The following is a 20,625-nucleotide window of genomic DNA, read 5'->3' as shown; positions in this document are numbered from 1 at the left end:
TGCGGCTTTCAGCTCACAGATTAGTGGCGCCTATGGAAAATAGGACAAGCTGTCGGGGTAGTTGCAGCTGATCCATTGTGGTTGACAGCGCTTAGACACAAGCATAGAGCAAAAAACAAAAGTGACGACGTCACAGGCGCTAATCTTCAACTTTCTTCCGGAACTATCGAAACACTGCGTATATACCCAAAAACAGCACCGACTACCTGCGGTTTTGACGCTCGTGGCAACAAAAAGGTATATGACCAGTGCGAAAGAAGAAAACTAAATATCTAAAAGATAGAACAGGAATTGGTAATACACTGACAAGGTGAGTTGAATGTAAGCAAGTCATCTTCAAGTCAACGACAAGTGAAACATTGGAGTACCTTGGCGAAAAGAATTTTTAAGAACTGGTCCGAAAATATGTAACTGAAATCATACAAACAGATGAAGCGTGATGAATAAAAGAAAGGGCAATAAAGATATACGCAATGAAAACAAAATAGAGATTGCGTAAAAAAACAAAAATGGGCGAAAAATGGTGAAGGCAATTCACACAGCTAAATGAGGAAGATGAAGAGAACTAAATAACTAAACTGGTAAAAAAGAAGGAAGTGAGAATGAGCAGCAAAGATGAAACCAACAATTAACATAGCTGAAGAATGAAGATGAAGTGAATAAAAACGAAAGGGAAAGGTAAATTATCCCCGTATGAAATAAAAAAAAATGCATGACAGCTAAAAGCTAAAATACAAGAAGGGTTGGAAAGGGGAGGGGTAGGAGGGGGAATTGGCGATAAAGTGAAAGATTTAACACGTCGGTAAAACCCGGGCTAGGTAAACAAAATCAAGAAAGATAGGCAACTCCTTTTTCTGCGAGTGAAACGGAAGGTGTGCTTACAGATTCACCCTTGAACCTCAGAAATCTTGACAGTTTTCACTCTTTCACGTGCCAGCTTATTCCGGTGCATTAAACACTGGGTTTGTTTGTTTGTTTTTACATTTGGGGCACGACTTTTTTGGGTCACTGTTCTGAGAATGGGCTGGCAGATTATTGAGTGATATACCTGATAAGTCATTGTTATGCTCCGTCAGCCTTTCTTTCATGCATCGGTACGTTTGTCCGGTATATACCTTGCGGCAAGACAAAGGGATCAAAAGGAACAGAAGGACAAAGGGATAGAGTAAAAAACGCCTTGCGATAGGCGCTAGGAGGCAGAAAAGACGTCTACCCCTGTTTTCATTCTAAACTTCGTAAGGTTGTGTGAAATTTTAAACATGCAAGGAATAACCGCATCTTTCTCCTATTGCCCGCACGCCTCAGCCAGCGGGTCACTTTTTTCGGGCTTAGTACATTTTAGCTCTTTTTCGGCAGCAGTGGAGACCCTGATTGCGTTAGCCTGCATACTTGGTTTGAGAAACTTTCTGGCAGCTTATGCTCGCATGACTTGTTCATGGCGTTAATAAGGGCAGACTGGGTGATGTTTCTTCAAATGCCCAGAACACATGATTTGGCGTACAGATGATTCTTGGTTCCAGTAAGAGAACGGAACACTCAATACTTGAGGCGCTTCTTGGAAAAAGGCTTCGTAGTCACGGTTTGAAAATACTAAGAAATCGCCTAAGAAGCGGAAAGTTTTCAATGAGTGAGTGTTCGACGCGGTTCCTGATAGTTCTCTCATACGCAGTCCTCTGAGCCCGGGAGCAATGCATGATTCGTTGCAGATCTCTTGCTTTTGGAAGAAGCGTGAACCATTAAATTGTGCAAAACGTTGATCTTAGACACACAGAGTAATTCAAAGAAACCATGCACAGAGAGGTCACGCTCATTCAGGAAGGATACGGCTTCATGCTTATCGATAGCTTCAGAAATGCATTTCATGAGGTCATCGTGAGGTAAAAGTTAAAATAAAAGCCTTTTAGATCTGTAGAAAAGGCGCAGTAGGCTTTGTTTGTATTCCCATTCAAGGACCGAGTGACTTCTTCCGTATTCTTTACCAGAAAGGGATCACTCTTGGTAAGCATTTGTCAGGTTGCCTTGCAAATACTTAGCAAAGCCTTTCTGCCAGGCATTTGGCTACGAAACAATAAGGCGCAGAGGACACCCGACCTTGTGTGTTTTTGCTGTGAAGAACATTTCCAAGCAGCTGTTCCCGTTGCCTTCTATTGCATGAGACAGCTGCTCGAGGTTCACTCTTTGGCTATCTTTGTGTATATATGTGTTTCGACGGTTCTGGAATAAAGTTGAAGTTGTCGCCGTCACTTCAGTTTTTTGTACTCTGTCCGTGTGTGTGAGCGCTGTCAACCACAATGGCTTCTGAGAAGTCACCAACCTGGATGGTTTTAAATCACCAATGGACACTATTGGCCTCTCCAGGAATGACCTAACACAACAACACATGCTCTACGTGCGAATCGAAATTTAATAGTTGTGTTGAATAATAATTACTCAGGACGTGACCCAACTACACCATACACGCCAGGCTTGGTGATGGGTAACTGGAGGCATATTGAAGATGAATGTATCATAAATGGAATTAGTCTGATTGATGATGATGCTAAAGACAAAGTATTTGGAATTTGTAAAAGGATCACATAAATTCAGTTCAAAACGATTGCGTGTTTGCACCCACTGCAACCATACAAACATATTTAGTTCTTGATGCTTGAAACCATAATGCTTCCTTACAAAGTTGCTTGCAAACAAACTTAGAGCCATGCACGCCGCAAATGCAAAAGCGCACTTTTGAGAAAGCACTATTCTTCAAATGCGCTGAAAGTAAACCAATCTGCACAACAACAACGCGGGATTTTATTTAGCTGTCGTTTTGCCACCACACAAACCGAATGCCATCTTTCCGTTCGCGCGAAATTACTAAGTTTTTGTCTTTCGTCATCACGTCGGGAATTTGACTGCTACGGCATTCTTTTGTTTGAAGAGGGCCAGTATTGTAACAGAAAATACCAATGCTATTTAGGATGTACTTAATATCGCTAATGCGTGCGAAAAAATGCTCATGAATTCGTTCGAACTCAGATTTCTTTGCTACTAATGCAAAACGCTTTTCAATGCTTTAGCCCCAACGTCATTGCCATTAAACGCATAGAGACATTGAGGCGACGGATAAGTAGTCGTCTGAGGCGCAACATAGAGAGGATATGTGATTAAATTAAAGACAATAACACCAGTTTGAGCACACTTGATCGCCTAAGCGTTTCTAACTAATCCTAAAGGTACAGCGCTTTCCAAAGTTTCAGATGCTGCGGCCCTGTTGTGAAGAAATATGCTCTAAAATTGCCCGCAGGTGGGTTTTCTGCTCCCAGCCATAATTTTTGGCTGCACGTATTTCGTCTTCTATAAAATAATCGTCCTTTGGAATTCTTACTTTGGTTCCTTACAAGCGATGACACCATAACAGGCAGCTCAAAGCTCAGAAATAGCAAAATAAAGTAGCTATCAACAGAGCGCATTTTACTGGGACGAAAAAGATTATTATAGAGTCATATTTGAAAGAGATAAGAAAATGATTACAACTTAATATGGAAAGGCGGAGGGAAGCAGAATTTATCTACACATAATTGGTCTCTCAGGTGAAAGTCGATGTTTGTGCTTTGTGTACGTGCGTCTCGGCGTCCGTACATTTCTCAGGCGATGCTTTTTTGTCATCAACAATTGCTAGGGCATCTATTGAGTTCGTCTTTTGACGAGTTGTGTTGCTCACTTTTCATGTCTCCGTTACTCTGCTTTGACAGGTGACATTTGTTTAAATGTTCGAACGATTGCATTACACCTGATTAGCGTGGTTTGTCGCAATCAAATAATGTCCGTCCCTTTCTTTGCTGGCGCTTCGGAAGAAAGTGGGATTAGCATGGTGTGATCCGACCTAAATTGCAACACTCTCCGTGTTTCACGCCCGATTTTTTTCTTTTCTCCATCGAATGTGTCGGTGGCTTTTCTATAGACTTTTGGGTGCAGCTAATATTTCCCCAGGTACCACATAATTATTTGAATGTTACAGCTAAAACAAAAATGCTTGTCTCTTTCAACAAATTATTTACATGCTGCTAACAACCTACATTTTATTAACGTGTACCAGGACTGTTCATGCGCATCTAAGCCTCTCTGCAGGTCTACGCTGATGTCCTCATATACGTTTCGGGTAAAAAAACTTCAGTACGTCAGTGCCACCTAGAAGCCACTTCAGATACGCTCTCGAATCAATTCAAATATGTGCCACCCGTTTCATGCATCGTGCATACCCCTGCCAATTTATTCATCATGTCCCCGTACTAACCAAACCAAATGTTTCTTCTATTACAGCAACATTACAGCCTTGAAGGCCTCTTACTTTGTCGCTGCATTGTCAGCCTTTGTTTGCGGTAGGAAATTCTAAACGGTTCACTCAATAAGACACCTTGCACTGGGCATAGCTCTCACGTATCTGATCGCGCTGCGCGTCCGTTTCAGATAACTTGCCTTATTGCTCGCACAAAAGCTTTTTCATAGTCTTTTTTTCCCTGAGAAATTGTGGACTGGAACCCACGAAGTCGTCGCTTTCAAGAGCCCATCGTCACTTCCTGAAGTCATAAAAATTCACACACACACACACACACACACACACACACACACACACACACACACACACACACACACACACACACACACACACACACACACACACACACACACACACACACACACACGCACACGCACACGCACACGCACACGCACACGCACACACACACACACACAGCTGCGGCCGTGACCCGCTGGTCCCGTTGCAGCGGCAGACAGAAATGTTGGCGATGGTTCCAAGGTATATGTACAATGGTAGCGAAGGTTCCATAGGCTCCCATTGGTCCAAAAAATGGCGGCTCATGGGCACCGCCATATTGGGGGGCAACTACGTATGAGTGACGTTGAATGACGTCACGCATACGTATGTTTTTAGCGCGAATTTTAAAGTGGTCTTTTTAAAGAACCCGCCTTTTCAAGCCGGTATCTCATGAAGGTTGCCTTTCAGTGCGCACCAACCTTTTCCAGTCAAATGTGCTCGAGTTCCTGCTAGTTATGGCCTTGGTAATGTGCAATTCGGAACCCAATGAAAGTTACTGGCAAAGAAGGCAGCATAGAAAGGCAGCAACACTTTCAGACGCTAGCTTATCTTGGCTGGCTAAGAATGCAATCATGCATGATTCGTAGGGGAAACCTTTGTGGAAATACTGGTGCTACTACTTTTGAGTACAAGGTATGATGCACAAAGCACAGGCTCAAGTGCACAGTTTGCAATACAGTGTACGGCAAGTATGGTTTTCATATTCATGCTTTATTACAGCAACCAAACAAATACAGTGATAAAGCACACCAACAAAAAATACACGTCACAGGCAGCTCAAGCAGTAGTTTCTTTAAGCTGGCTATTCATCTTAATGGTCACAGTGCGGATAGAAAAAAGCCCTGCAGTTCCACGAACGTTGCCAGGTAGGAAATTGAAAAGCATAGAAGACAGTGCTGCTTCAATTGAGGCAAACATGACATGACATAAGTAGGCGCATCAACACGGGTCGCAGCTTTTTTGACGACAGATACGCAGACGGTTCGAAGTGCTTGAAAAAAAAACCCGCAAGTCTCGCAGCTGCCATGGTGTCTTCTCCAGGCTGACGTTGTGGTAGCACCCACGCTCACGCTCGGCACCTGGACGTGATGCAACGTGCACGTTATTCACAATTGCGCCGTAAGGAATACTGCATACTCCAAACGCCAATGCGTCATTATTCCTGTCAATGCTAACTGCAGTACATTATATTTCCATTATATCTGAACTATGGTAGTAAATGCTCACCCCAAGCTCTCAGCGCCTAAGAGTGCGGTTACGTACGCTCGTCCTCATGGCATGCGGGTAGCTATACTTTTCTATGGTTAAGATTGACGAGAATGAAGTGCGTTTAAAGTTACCCTAACGGTCATGCATATGCAGGATAGCAATAAGAAGACAGGCAGTAACTCCTGAGTGAATTCAGTTAAAGCACCCTCAAGGCCGCGCATATACACGTGGCTGAATTTTGATACTACCAGTTGCGAGGGTCAAATTGGCTTCGCGGTGTTGGAAAACTATACAGTGTTGTGCTCAGACTTGTCAGGCAGCACAATTGGTTTTAAATTGGCCTTCCGGTCAGTGGCATGCGCGTGGTTGCTCCTGAGAGCCCGGTATCAAGTTAACGCTGGTGATAGCCGGCTGCATGAAACTCACCATAAATCAGACAAATGGTGGGCCTGGGGGGCCTCCTTCGCACAGCTCAGCACTTAAAGTGTGTGCCCTGTAGTGTATTACATAAATATCACCGAAAAAATGAAGCCACGTGCGCACGAACTGGTTACAGAAACAGAAGCCCAAACAAACAGAAACAGAAGAAACAGCCCAACGAAAGCATTCGGAGCATACTTAGAGCAGACGCCTTGTAGCAGACGACACTGACAACAGCTCACCTGTGAAAGTCCAGCGGGAAGCGGTGTAGCTTGACACCGACGCCACTCGCCACTGTCCATGCTGTCGCAATGTGCCACGGCGCATCGTTTCTTCACACGCCGCAAGCTCATCTTGAAATAAAGCGCTAAGCGCTTCAAAAGAACAGCGCGAAGCGTGCAAAGACGGAAAAAGACTTCGCACTGGCCGCACGTCGAAGGAAACGACAAAAACCGAGAAAACTGCCGCAGCGGTGCGGCGGGGTGCAAATTTTACAAAACGGTGACAGAGACGCGACGCGCAAGGACGACGAAAACTTCGCAAAAGGGGCATTTCGAGACTGGCGATAAGAAACCGCTTCGTGAGCTCCCGCGGCCACTGTGGCTGGGTGCCGAAACAAGGCCTGCAAAGTCAAGCTGCAAATGCACCGCACACTCATCAACAGGGGGCGTAACAAGAACGTTGCAAAAAATTAAAAATGGGGAGTAATATTTTGCTGAAATAGTTTACCTATTTTATAAAACGTGGAATTAAAATGTGTATTTCTTTATGTTGTTTTATAGCGTTTTTATTTGTGCTTTTGAATTTCATTATCTAAGTGTTTTGGCCCCCCCAAAGTGGCTGTGCCATGGTAGAAGAACAAATGGTAGCGTAACTCCCATAGAGGCCTACGTGTCGACTCTGAGCGAGGCTTTAGTTTCCCAGTGCCCCCTGCGAACTGTGAGGCACAATAAACACGTGACGTTGCTTGTGACGTCACAGCAACGTACTTTTGGCTGGGAATTTGATTGTCTTTTTACTTATGAACGGAAAACAAGGCAAACAACGACGGAGGCAGAACGATGCTCGGATAAGGCAGAAAAATGGACACCGTAACTGTTCAGCCAACTTTACTTGACATGGATTTCTACTGTCAAGTTTTACGTTAACTGAAATGTCACGGCATCTTTAACCACCTTATCATAGCATCGTTCTGCCTCCGTCGTCGTTAGCCTAGTCTTTCGTCGCGCGTCATGTAAACGCATTCTGGGGCTTATTTCTTCGGGCACGTTTGTGAACAAGGGCCTTCAAGTGAATTCGGCAAGCACATGGATAGAACCACATGGCTTGAGGCATTTCACTAAGGGCATAAATGAGTGAAGCTGTGCTGCATAGAATGCCAGGCTTTATTAATTCACGATTACTTATAGACGCTTCACGACAATGAAATCTCTAAGTGTAGGAGAGCGACCACCGCTCATTCGTCACGGTCTTCATGAAATCCTCGTGATAACAAAATTTCCTGAGCGTAGGTCTCCAAACGAGACGCGGTGAGATTATAAAAGGGTGAAAGATCTTGCTAACAAAGTACATATCAACGTCAAAAAACAACAAAAACAAACGAACGAAATAACTAACGCTAGCGCTAGAACGCCAACCTGTAAGACCTTCGGTAAGCAATTCAAATTGGGATTGCTAGTATTTAGAAGTTAATGCGTCTGAGAAGTGAAAATATCTAGATATAGCTTCGCTCCAATAAATCTCGCCCTGTTCATGATTCCCATATTTTACTCGCGCTTCATTTGCCACGAAAAGGAGTCAATGTGAGGTTACAAATTTACAACTTCAGAATTTAACATGTTAAGCATCCCATTGACAATAGGAAAATCACTGTAATAACAGCTAAAGCACGTTCACCGAACGTTGGTGCGGTAATACGACGCAGTAAGCAAAACACGCAGCAAAGGGAGCGGAACGGAAGGCTTAGATCAATGCGGCGCGCGTCTTGGGGGCAATAAAATCTCACCTTCACCGTTCGATTAAAACATGCAGCGATACGCCGCTCATGCAGACGTGTATCCGTAAAACAAGCCACCACTTTTGCGACGTGCCTGGGAGGCCGAGCCGAGCCGCCGAGCTGTGACGCAGCACTGTCCCATCGTCAGGAAATGCGCACATGCAGCGGCAATCAGTTTCTCATCGAGCACAGACAGTCTTCGCCTTGCAGTAAAGCTCTACCAAAACCAGCAGAATGAAATACTGACTGTTTGTTACAGATAACCCACTCTGTACGCAGCACGCAACGATGAACGTTGAACCGGGGCCGACGACGCAACCATTCCGCGGATGAAACGCTTTGGTCTCAGCCATATCTGAGCTTTGGGCAACTACGCAGCGGATAATAAGTGGCCGAGAGAGGCCGTTAGAAACAAGTTACAAAATTATTAAAAATGTGACACGTTTTTTCTTACGCAAGAAACAAAAACTGCATTCATTCCTGAGCGCGAATATTATGTTTACTTTCTAGTTCCTTGGAGTTCTGGCAGATCTTATTTTCTGTGCGTTAGTAATTTGCCTCACAGTTCGCAGGAGCCCTCATCATCGAGTTGATGCCGCTGGCAGTAGGCAGCTGCACGCGTTTTCTTCCGAGTTGCGCGACCAGTTGTACATTGACCTTGGCTGTGCTGCTGTCGCGCTGGACCGTTTTTGGGCCCAGCCTTCGCTACCATTGTACATATACCTTGATGGTTCCAGCGAGCTCGAGCGCACCGCAGCAGCCTACATCACGGCAGGCGGATGGCGATAAAGAACCGGCAAATGAAGGTGCAGCGCTAATGTTAGTCTAGTCACATGATGTCATCTCGCCCCTTTACCCAAGCCTGTATGCACAGATTCAGTGGCTGATACCTTATCGCTCATCCGTTTGTCGTGACGTCCGCTGATGGGAGAGAAGGAGGCCTCGTTAGAATCTCCGTGGTGTCGGCTCGCCGCTCTCGCTGCTACTGCACCGTCACGTGGGCCGGCTGTCTGACGCGGGCGAAGAAGCCATCGCAGGCATATCGGCCTGCCGCTTTAACGGGGCCAAGAAGACACGGACGCAGCTAATTTCGTTCGCTCAAACCGCGACTGAGAGCACCACAATCGCGGCGCACAAATGCACTAGTCACGTGGTATTATTTGCATTTCGCGGGCTTTCTTCTGAGCCCGGAAAGAAAGATACACGTGAGACTTTCTTTATCGCAATTAATGAAATGGGGGTTTCCGAAGGTGCTCTACAACTTTCCAATTCACATTTTTGGTCTAAAGTCGATATTTAATAAATTAGAGAAATTAACGTAATTAGCTAATTAAGTAATTGCAAAATAAAAAATTGCCTGTAGTGCGCGAACAGGCTGATAGTTGTATGCAATTGGTTTCACTGACCTACCTCAAATATATTATTTTGTACCCCTTGGTTCAAGTTAGCTGGGACACCCGGTATATATATCTGTAACTCCGCCCCTTATGTAATACCGGGAGGTCTTTAAGGAAAAGTGAAGTGAAGTGAAAAGAACAAATAAAATACAGGAAAAATGAAATGAATACAGCGCACTTGCGCGAAAGAAAAAAAAAAGAAAAGAAATTCTGAGCTCTTAACGCTAGCGTCTTACGACAGATACGTCATAACACAGGGAACGTACGCGGAATTTACAAAATTTTCGCGTAAAAAGTAAAGAACAATAGGAATGGAAGATGTCATGCTCAGAGGTAGGCGATCTGCTTTAAGTACGTAAGAAGAATCGGCTATTTGCGCGTCCGCGTCTTCTGTCCTCATTTTATCATGTTGTTTGGTCGCGTCATTGCTATTTGCGAAACCATGTAGAAAAGGTGGAAATAACTAGAGTACTAAAAACTTTATTCCTACTTCAGTGACGTAGCCAAATGCACTGAAGAGACAAAAAAAAAAACAAGATATAAATTAGCTGCTATGACGTGGACAGGGGCAAACGTTATAGTTGTGTTCTGCGATATTTTGCAATGGCAGCCACATTAAATAAAGTTAAATTGGTTCACAGGCAGGGAAAGGCGCAGTAACTGTCACACTTGCTCTGTGGACACCCGAACCGCGCCGTAAGGGAAGGAAGGTGGCAATGAAAGTGGAAAGAGAGAAAGAGGAGCCGTAGTGGAGGGCTACGGAGTAATTTCGACCACCTGGGGATCTTTAACGTGCGCTGACATCGCACAGTACACGGACGCCACTTCGTTTCTCCTCCCTGACCTGAATTTGGTTGTTTTGATTTTTCCGAGGTCTGCTACCTTTTCCTAATTTCGCATTTTTATGACGGGGTATGCATTCATTTCTTCAAACAATTGTTTCAGTAGCTGCAACGACAACCAGGCTTGGAATTGAACTAAAGTTGGAACTGCAAACATCAAACAATATGTGTAAGTGTAGATTTTACTTAGTGCAAACAAATAATAATTTTATTAATAATGTGGTACGTACAGTGCTTTTCTCACTACTAGCATTTTGCGCTCTTTTAGCTCTTAATTTTGCGATGGGTAGTTTGTAAAGAAATGCAGAGAAAATGTGAATAAGTAATGAATACAGGCAGTAAAAACTTCCTTGGTAAATTTCAGCTTCTTGGAGCTGCACTACTGTGTTGTAAAGATACGTTGTCATGCTCAAGAAAATACGATTGCTACATTATTTTATACTAAGGCTTCCAATATCGCAACGCAACTTAAACTTTTATCACACAGCTGCATGGACAGACCATGCACCCACACCATACTCCTTTTGAAGTCCAACCTGCACGCATTCAACGGAAGCTGCGAGTTTTGTTCACGCTGTAGAATCTCATTCTGACGGACTCTTTGCACGGAAAGTTAGATGGCTTCGAGCCCCACGAGCTGCGGCATCGATTACCAGCGCAGTAAAATATAGTGAAGACTAGAACGCAGTGAAACCTGAACGAAAAATTATTTAAGTCCCGCGAACACTAATTATTCCTTCTCTTATGGTTCTATAGAATAAGTGGAAATGATGTTTCGTTCTTGTACAAGAAACGCTCTGTTCGTCGCGAATTGCGAACCTCGCGAAGAAAGTGGTGGAAAATGTTTGCTCAAGAGCTGAAAGAGCGTGTTGCGTCAACTTTTGACTCTGTTTTTCTCTTCCGTACTAATGTTTTCCAAGCGTAGTCGAACGCCGGATAGTAGTAATTGATCGTCATAAAAATCTTTGAACAATAGGCCAGACAGATTGCACATTTCCTAGCTCTAGGCTCAATGTTCAAATATGCTTGCTGGTAATAAATTACAGAGCACACGTCATAAATTGAAATGAATAAAATTGTTCACAATGAAAAAGAGCAATAAGTAGGTATTGGTATTGTTATTTCGAACGCGTTGCCTCCTAGGTGCTCTGTGCTGGATGGCTTCATGTTTTCCTTTCACACTTAACGAGAACCCTCGTCGCGTGATAAAGTTATACTTCACCGTCATGAACATGCCTCTGCTGTGAGCTAGAAATCAAAATGACCAGTCCACTCCCCAGAAGAAATATCCAGTGATACGCGCCTTGGCAAAACTAAGCATCGCAGATATGTTGATGTAATCTTTAGCCAAGTCCCTTTGATTCGGAAAGATGCAACGAGAAAAACAAGTCGCGAAGAGCAATGATTTTTCCCTTCCGCTCAACAACCCTGGTCCTGTGCTCAAACGTCGTGGGTGTCTGCCTACAGGCTTCGTGGTCGAGGGCGACTGCAGCCCTTTGGAGGTCATCAGGCGTTGCGCGGTGAAAGTGCTGCACACGTTCCACGACAGCAAGGAGAGGCCGTCTGCCTGCAGGTAAGGATCGCATCCGCGGCAACCTCAGCGGCATGCCGCCATGGCGGCGCGCCCTTGACAGCTCTTGTCGACCACCTGTCGAGAACAATACGCTCCAATGTCGACATTCTTTCAAGAATGTTCAGAGCATCCCATAGATCTGCACTGGAGAAATGCGAAAGCTTTCGTATTGTGCCTTGTCTGCTCTTTAGAAGCTCCTAGCATGTCGTAACCTACTAATTTTGAGAGTCATGGCTGCGGACCAGTCATAGTCGTGACTTCGACTTACACAAGTTATGGACTCCATATTCATTTACAATGGATCTCCGATCTAACTCATTCAATGTAACTATGGCTCATGACTGAACTATAATTACTCAGATGACCAGACATGGCATGAAATTTATATGCCATTTGTCATAACATACACATTCACGACAACCAGTATCAGTAAATGCAGCCATAGCTGCATTTCGTAACAGCCGCCATAATTTTACAATTTTTAGCGGCGGAGGACCTGCTCAGCATTAGTGGGGTACCTGTCATGCGGCCTTCTGTTCACGACACTTTGTACCACTTTCGTCTCACTAAAGATCTCGACAAGAAATTCAATCTTAATTCGGTTCACAAGCAAGTAATGAATGCGTTTTAGACATTAGGCGACCTAAATTTGAGACGACAGCAACATTGTTTTGAAGTCCTTGCATACAAGAAAGTCTCTTAACCCTGCCCTCTGAACGTAATAAATTCAGAAAAAGGACCATAGAGCAATATAGTCAACGAAAGAGAATCAAGGAGAAATGCAGCCAGAATTTGCATGTAGTAGCATCAACGCAATTAACTAGACCTCTTCGGGAGCTCGTAAGAAGTGCCTTTGGACGAGCAGCTCTGACCGTTAAAGGGCCACTGTACACCTTCCGGTCGAAAATATTTTCTTCCCCTGTGACTGTGACGCTTCACCCCCAGAACGCAAGGCCGAAAATGTTTTCTAAAAGAGTAACTAATAACGCAGTTACAGCCATCGAAATCACCCGATTCTGTCGTGTTTCTCTCCTCCCATCATCATCATCATCATCATCAGCCTGACTATACCCACTGCAGGGCGAAGACCTCTCCCATATTTCTCCACTTAACCCGGTTCTGTGCTAGCTGCATCCACTTGACCCCTGCGAACTTCTTAATCTCATCCGCCCACCTAAGTTTCTGCCGCCCCCTGCTACGCTTTTCTTCCCTTGGAATCCAGTTTGTTACCCTAAGCGACCATCGGTTATCCTCTCTTCGCCCTACATGTCCTGCCCATGCCCATTTCTTCTTCTTGATTTCCACTAGAATGTCGGTAACTTGAGTTATTTCTCTGACCCACTCTGCACGCTTCCTATCTCTTAAGGTTAACCCTACCATTTTTCGTTCCATAGCCCTCTGGGTTGTCCTCAACTTAAGTAGAACTCTCTTGGTTAGCCTCCACGTTTCAGCCCCATAGGTGAGTACAGGTAAAATGTAACTGTAGTATACTTTCCTCTTTAGCGATACCGGTAAGCTCCTACTCATAATCTGCGAGTGCTCGCCAAATGCGCTCCATTCCAATCTTATTCTTCTTGTTATTTCCTTTTCATGGTCCGGATCTGCGGTTACTACCTGTCCTAAGTAGACATATTCGCGTACTACTTCCAGTACTTCGCTACCTAATGTAAACTACTGTTCCTTCTCGAGGCTGTTGAAGATTACCTTAGTCTTCTGCATATTGATTTTCAAGCCTACCTTTCTACTTTTCCTGTCTAGGTCATCAATCATTATTTGCAGGTCATCCCGCGAGTTGCTCCTCCCGTTTTCTCGCAAATATTTTTCACTCTCCTGCCCGGTCGTCTAGTCTCCGCGAGCCAAATTTTCCTTCCTCCTCCGCGTTTGGTAGGAGGTGGGGCGTGGCACTCTGCGTGCCCGAAAACGAAACGAGCGAGGGTGTGCGCGCCGCTGCATTTACTGCATTCAGTCCGGCCGTGGCGAGGGAAAAGCGCGCAGCAGCGAGCGGTGGACACAATTAGTGGTGTACGCCCATCCTTCACCCGACAAGCCAGCGAGGCAGACCAATGGGCGTCGTTTTCTAGTCCGACGTCAGCCTTGCGGCTCGACGGGCCAGCGTAGAGAAATGGGAAGCTGGTTTCCCGAAGGGGAGGCAGATTTCTTTGATTTGTATTTTTGCTGCTTTGCGGCGCGTATCGCTGTCGCATTTTGCACAGACTATCTCCGGTACCTCTCCTTTGCTTAAAATGTCATACCCTGGACAGTGGCCCTATTAGCGGAAATCATTTCCTCCATGGGTACGGGCATAACATGCATTGCGAAGGAAGGATCACCGATGTCAATAAAGATACCAAATTGCAAGGCATCGCAAGGGAAGGCAACCTTAGCAGGGGGCGGCAGAATATTGGTTGGTGGATGAGGTTAAGACAAATTCTGGGGTGACGTAGATGCCATTAGCAAAGGACCATGTTATTGGGAGGAATATGGCAGAGGCCATTGACTTGCAGTGAATAGCACAGCTGATGATGACGATGATGGCCTTCTCCACCGAGAGCGAAGACCTGTACAAACTGCGCTACATCAAGCTGACTACCATACTGCGCTTCTCGTAGGTGCCAATAATCAACTCTAATTCGCTACATATGGAACTCAAAGTGTCCTGAATAGTGCGGGTTAGGGCTGCCGACTAGGACCTTTTGATAGCATCGAGTCATAAAAAATTGGGTAGTACAATGACTGAAGTATCGAAGTACTAATGTTTTTACCCCTTCCCTCCATAGTAGTCTTGTGCCTTCCTCTCGAAATAAAGGACATTTAATTAATCAGCGCTCTACGTCCTGCACTGCTGAGTGTGACCACAAGCAAGTTCGTCGAATATTGGAGAACATGAACTGGATTATAATTCTGGTGCGAGCAGCGTCAAAACCTTTACCTCCAAAGGTAAATGTCTCAAGCTGAAAAATGCATATATGCCGTGTTTTCTATTGCCTCTTTTATATATGCCATTTTTTGTTTTCTTTTTGACCGCTAACGTACGCGGATCAGGCTAAATACGAAGTTATTGATGCCCTCAGGAATTTAAAAAAAAAAAAAAAAACGTTTTGCGAAAACATTCGCAGTAACTTCGCAATGCAATTTTTGGCCTTCTCAGAAACACCTTCACGGAGGGGTTCGGTGGCCTACCTAGCTGCGGCGTTCCATTTCTAAGCCTGATATTAAACCAAACTGCCCTTTCGTAGAACATGTCGCTAAAATATTCTATTTCTCATGGCAAACTTTCCTCTATCCCCGCATATAGGAGGGCGTTTTAGCCCGAGATTATCAAGCGCTTCTTGATTTGATGTCCGCAATTCAGGTATGGTTTCATTTAGAAGCTTCAACGTCCCAAAAAGACCTTTGCTATGAGAGACGCCGTTAGTGGAGGACTCCAGAAATTTTGATTCCAGGGGTTATGTAACGTGCGCCGCCATCACACAGTACACCGACGTCACGCTTTTCGGCTCCATCGAAAAACGACCACCGCAGCCAGGACTGAACTCGCGTCTTTTGGCCCATGCTTCAGGCGGCCATTCATTCAGCTGCCAGGTGGTGTGCTGACTTAAGCATTGTCAGAAGCAAGATTGATACGATCAATACGTTCGTTCTACAGTGAGAGTTAGTGGGAAGGCTGTTGTCATGCATAAAATTTATTTTATTTTCCTGTGTAGAGCACATTGTTCATGTAAATCAGTCTTTGATGGCAAAGCATGGTAACCATGCTGGATGCACACGAGGTTCTTAACAAATTTGCGCTCAAGGTTATCAGCTTCGAAAAGGATTGCTGAGAAATTAGTGTTTGTTCTGTTTTCTATCTGTTATTTTGATTACGGGTCAAAGTTGAGGAATACATTTCTTGCAGCTCCAAATGAAAGACTGTATAGTTAAATTAAGACGGATTTCTCATCATCGAGCGAAATCCCGTATATTATGACGTAGGCTAATCCGTACACTTTTTGCAGTATCCTGGAGAATGGCCTAGTGCGCTGTCTGTCGGAACCGTCAAGCATGTGCCGCCGACCCGTCCATCGAGCGGCGCTGGCCAGACGCTCCCTCACTGCGTTCCTGCATTGGCTCGGCTGTCAGGGCACATCTCCGTCCTCAACAACGCCGCGTGAGTGCAAGCATTCTACTGACGCTGTTGTCTGTCGTCATTATATGCGTGTAACACATTGTGTTCAAAGAAAGATAAGCGGAAAAACGGTTAGCGACTTCTTTTAATGTTGGCTCTTGTCATCGCGCTGTCTGGTCTGCAGAGTGAACCGTCGGTGTAGGCTAAGCTAGATACGCAGGAACGCGGAACAGAAAGAACTTCCCGGCCTTGCGATGCCGCCTTTAGCACAAAGGGGTGAATATGCGCTTTGAGTGCACGTAGAACAATTGGTAATTGATGGAAACAACAACGCTCCTCGGTTGCCGATCATGGAATGCGTGTCAGGACCCACAGGCAGTATACGAACCTGTTCTGGCAGAAAAACAAAATTCTGAAATCACTGCATAATCTGCACTGGAGAAATGCGTAAGCCTGAGCGTTGTCAGCAAAATGTGTCAGCAAGATTTCGCGAGATACTGAGTCTTTCCTTTCCTGTAAACCACAGAATTGTCTCTAAATAATTACCTAATTAACCCACACCAGTCCTTTCATCCCTTGCGCATCTTTACTTGGTGCTCTATAGATCGTTTTCGCGGCCAAGAAAACTAGCCTCAAATCGGAGCGCGCAGCGCCGCTCCTCCTCTCTGGTATGTGGGGACGCGATGATAGCGGCGGGGATGCCAGGGCGTTCTACGGAGAAAGCGCACGCGTTGCGCAGTCTTTGGCACACAAAATGGATTTAATAGCTGAAACGTGTCTTAGCTGGTTTGCTGATGCGAGCGATGCGCTATATTTTGCGCCTTTATTTATATTTTCTGCGTTTATTACATATCCATCCCAGTTCTTCATTCTTTTCGCCCCTTTCTTTCGTTCCTTTCCCCGATCTTTTCATTTCAGTCTGCCGCAGTTCAGCTGCTAAGAGGTGCCGCGGCTAGTAAAATCATTTTATGTACTCTATTGTTCGAATTGACAAGCAAATACCAACCAAATGAGATGATTAGCACAAGATAAAAAATTAACAGTGGTGGTATGCGTGTGTGTCGCTCTACGCTGTTCCAGTTGCAACTCTCAATTGGGCGAAGACAAGCAGCCTCTGAATTTCAAGCCCCAACAAAACGTGTTGCGCCTTAGCAGCCTTTCGTGTGAGATCCGAACACTGTGCTTGTAGAGGAGAGACAGGAAAAACAATACCATTGCAACAACGGCGGCTTTTGGGCAACAAGGGAATGATATTCTTGTGGCAAATGTTTACGAGAGGCCGCCTGGAAAAGAAAAACAATTTAGATGCAGTCACCTCAGGTTTACAAAAGTAGGAAATAACATGTCCCACTTGAAGACAACGATGCCTAATAAGTTGGTTGTCAACTTATTATTTAGTGAAACAGTGCTACAATATCATATATTTAAAACGCGCATCTCTTAAGCTTTTGCTGCCAATAATAAATGGGAATATGGTCATGGAAACATCAGCTATTTCTTCAAGTAAGCAAATCTTGCGACTACAAATGGGCTGCAAAATAAAAATAACATTTACTGAGGTCTGGATGGGACATAGTGTAAAGTCGCTATTCCATAAGTATCAATTGTAATTTTTATCTTTCTGGATGTCAGCATGACGGCAGCATCAAACAAACGCAGATAGCGGCCAGACAAAGCAATTGCAGGATAAGAGCTCCCGCCGTCGACAACAGTCATCGCCGCTCCTCACACATACCAGCCAACCGGTGGTTGAGTCATGTAGGCAATGCTGAAATCTGATTGTCTGGTAGTGGACGCTTGAATGCCCCGGACCCTACAAAGATAGCCTAGGGCAGAGTAGAGTAAATGAATCCAAATGGATAATGGATTCTTGAAAACGAAACCCGTGTGGAGGTGTGGGAACTTCCGCAGTAGCCGCTAAAGCAGCAAACAGTACATGAGTGGTCGGCTCGCCCAACAAATGTAGCGCGATTAGCATTGCTCCTAAATGTGTCATGAAACGGCTACATTCGCCTGCTTTCATTGCTCAAATTTTACATATAGTCCGTCTCTAGAAATCATTCAAGGACAAAACGTAGACTGAAAGCTGTCCTGCCTTGATTGCTTTATCGCCTTCGCGGCCAGTGTTTCGCTACTGCTTCTCTGTGCCACATAAAAGTTGCACATTAACTGTTACTGGCCGACCCAATCATGCGCAAACATTTTGGTCATTTCTGACCGAAAGGCTTGGCTGCATGAGGATGATAGTAGTGATTGTAGGCTAGTGTGCGGTGCCACGGGCAGGAGCTCCTTTCATATGGGAGGGCGATATTAGAATCAGCCTGCAGGAAGCGATTGCATTCTTGTTACCCCTACGACGCGCAGGCACGTCCATACGGCTTGGTGTGTGTGTGTGTGTGTGTGTGTGTGTGTGTGTGTGTGTGTGTGTGTGTGTGTGTGTGTGTGTGTGTGTGTGTGTGTGTGTGTGTGTGTGTGTGTGTGTGTGTGTGTGTGTGTGTGTGTGTGTGTGTGTGTGTGTGTGTGTGTGTGTGTGTGTGTGTGTGTGTGTGTGTGTGTGTGTGTGTGTGTGTGTGTGTGTGTGTGTGTGAGAGGTTTAACGTCCCAAATCATGGAGGAAGGTAAGAACTTAGAAGAAGCCCTGACGTCATCTTTTTGAAGCCGGCGCGACCGCGCCGCGACCGGCCGCTGCAACGTCTCTCCTCCTCCTTTACCCTCCGCATTCTCTTTCTCCGCGACGCTCACGTACCTAGGGCCCTTAGCAACGCTGTTGCTAGTAGCCCGAGTTTTCATAGCAACAGCGTCGCCGTTGCTAATGGTCCGACTTGGCTAACCCTAAATTTTGACGTCACTTCCGCCACCCTTTCTCCAATGCACTGGGAATGGCAACGGCCTCTCCTAAGTTGTTTCCTTCCTCCATGTCCCAAATCAACTCAGGCTATGAGAGACGCCGTAGTGGAGGACTCCGGAAATTTCGACCACCTAGGTTTCTTTAACGTGCAGTGACATCGCGCAGAACACGGGCACCTTGCTTTTCGCCTCCATCGAAAAGCGGCCGCCGAGGCCGGGATTCGATCCCGCGTCCTTGGGAACAGTAGTCGAGCGCCGTAACCACTGCGCCACCCCGGTGGTGTGTGTGTGTGTGTGTGTGTGTGTGTGTGTGTGTGTGTGTGTGTGTGTGTGTGTGTGTGTGTGTGTGTGTGTGTGTGTGTGTGTGTGTGTGTGTGTGTGTGTGTGTGTGTGTGTGTGTGTGTGTGTGTGTGTGTGTGTGTGTGTGTGTGTGTGTGTGTGTGTGTGTGTGTGTGTGTGTGTGTGTGTGTGTGTGTGTGTGTGTGTGTGTGAAACTATTGCAGGGAAGAAGCTTGAGGTAGCCAGGGCAACGTCTCGCAATCACTAGGTGGGCTCCTCATTACAAGAGTCCATTGGCGACCGCTGCGGTTTGAGCTCGGTGGACCAGGGCCTTCTGGCTTGCCAGATCGGAGCAGCCGAGCAGGGCTGCCTCCCAGTCCTCCCGGGTGGGGTTGGGTTTGGGGGTGAGGTTCGGGGTTGACTGACATGCCCACACCATGAAGGAAAGAAGCCAACAGTCGACGAGGTCAAGGAAAGCATTGGGATTGTATTTTATGTATTTTTTGTAATTTTTACTTGGATAGTCACAGAAATTAGTATTGTAGTCTGCTTAGGGGAAAGATAATTCTAGCACAGCTTTCGCCCTCGCTCTTGATCACGTTCTACGTGACGCTGGCGGTAACACAGGACGTTCTACGTCCGCCGCTATGGTTGAGGGTGGCGCTGGTGAACACTCTCAAGGTTCGTATACAGACAACAGTAATACCCAAGAAAGTAGCAGGGGGAACAGCGGCCGATGTAGCTCAGTTGGAAGAGCACCGGACGCGATATTCGGAGGTCGTGGGTTCGGTCCCCACCGTCGTCACGTTGTTTTTTCTTCTATTTGGTGTTTAATTATCTTTCCCCTAAGCAGAACACAATACTAATTTCTGTGATTATCCAAGTAAAAATTACAAAAAATACATAAAATACAATCCCCAATGCTTTCCTTGACCTCGCCGACTGTTGGCCTCTTTCCTTCATGTATTATAACGAGCACCCTCATTTCCCCTTCATTTATCTGCTTGATGCCCACACCATGTGGAAGATGTCCGAAGACTTCTCCGCACAGTGCGGGCACTTTCCTGTACAGGCAGGATCAAAGTGTTTTAAAACTGCCGGGCACAGCAGCGTTTTGGTGTAAAAACGGAGGAGTGTGCATTCTTCCACCTTTGTATAGCGCTTGCAAGGCTCGGAATAAATGCATGGCCGATTTATAATAACTCAATAATTTCTCGAAAAGCGAGGGCCCGATTGGGTTCTGGATCTATATCAATAGGGTCTGAAGCGTTGCCCGGAGAGTGAGTGCGTGGGCGGCAGCGTCAGCCGTTTCATTTCTTTCGAGGCCCATGTGAGCTGGAGCCCATACAATCGTTCGAGA

The 20,625-nt window shown here is 45.6% G+C and overlaps 1 protein-coding gene across 1 annotated transcript in view; it reads left to right on the top strand.

Moving 5' to 3' along the window:
* The window catches only part of LOC146200577 (uncharacterized), a 63,048-nt gene that overhangs the window by 18,719 nt on the left and 23,704 nt on the right, over positions 1–20,625 (top strand). The window contains exons 4-5 of the mRNA XM_084592963.1: positions 11,929–12,034; positions 16,030–16,181. Of these exons, the coding sequence (XP_084449089.1) occupies positions 11,929–12,034; positions 16,030–16,181 (258 nt within the window). The remainder of the gene's footprint in view (positions 1–11,928; positions 12,035–16,029; positions 16,182–20,625) is intronic.

This window comes from Amblyomma maculatum, chromosome 2 (genome assembly GCF_055883805.1).
Source record: "Amblyomma maculatum isolate TAMU_Amacu chromosome 2, ASM5588380v1, whole genome shotgun sequence".
Taxonomy (NCBI): Eukaryota; Metazoa; Arthropoda; class Arachnida; order Ixodida; family Ixodidae; genus Amblyomma; species Amblyomma maculatum.
Note: the sequence above shows the minus strand (reverse complement) of the source record. Positions and strands in the feature narration are given on the sequence as shown.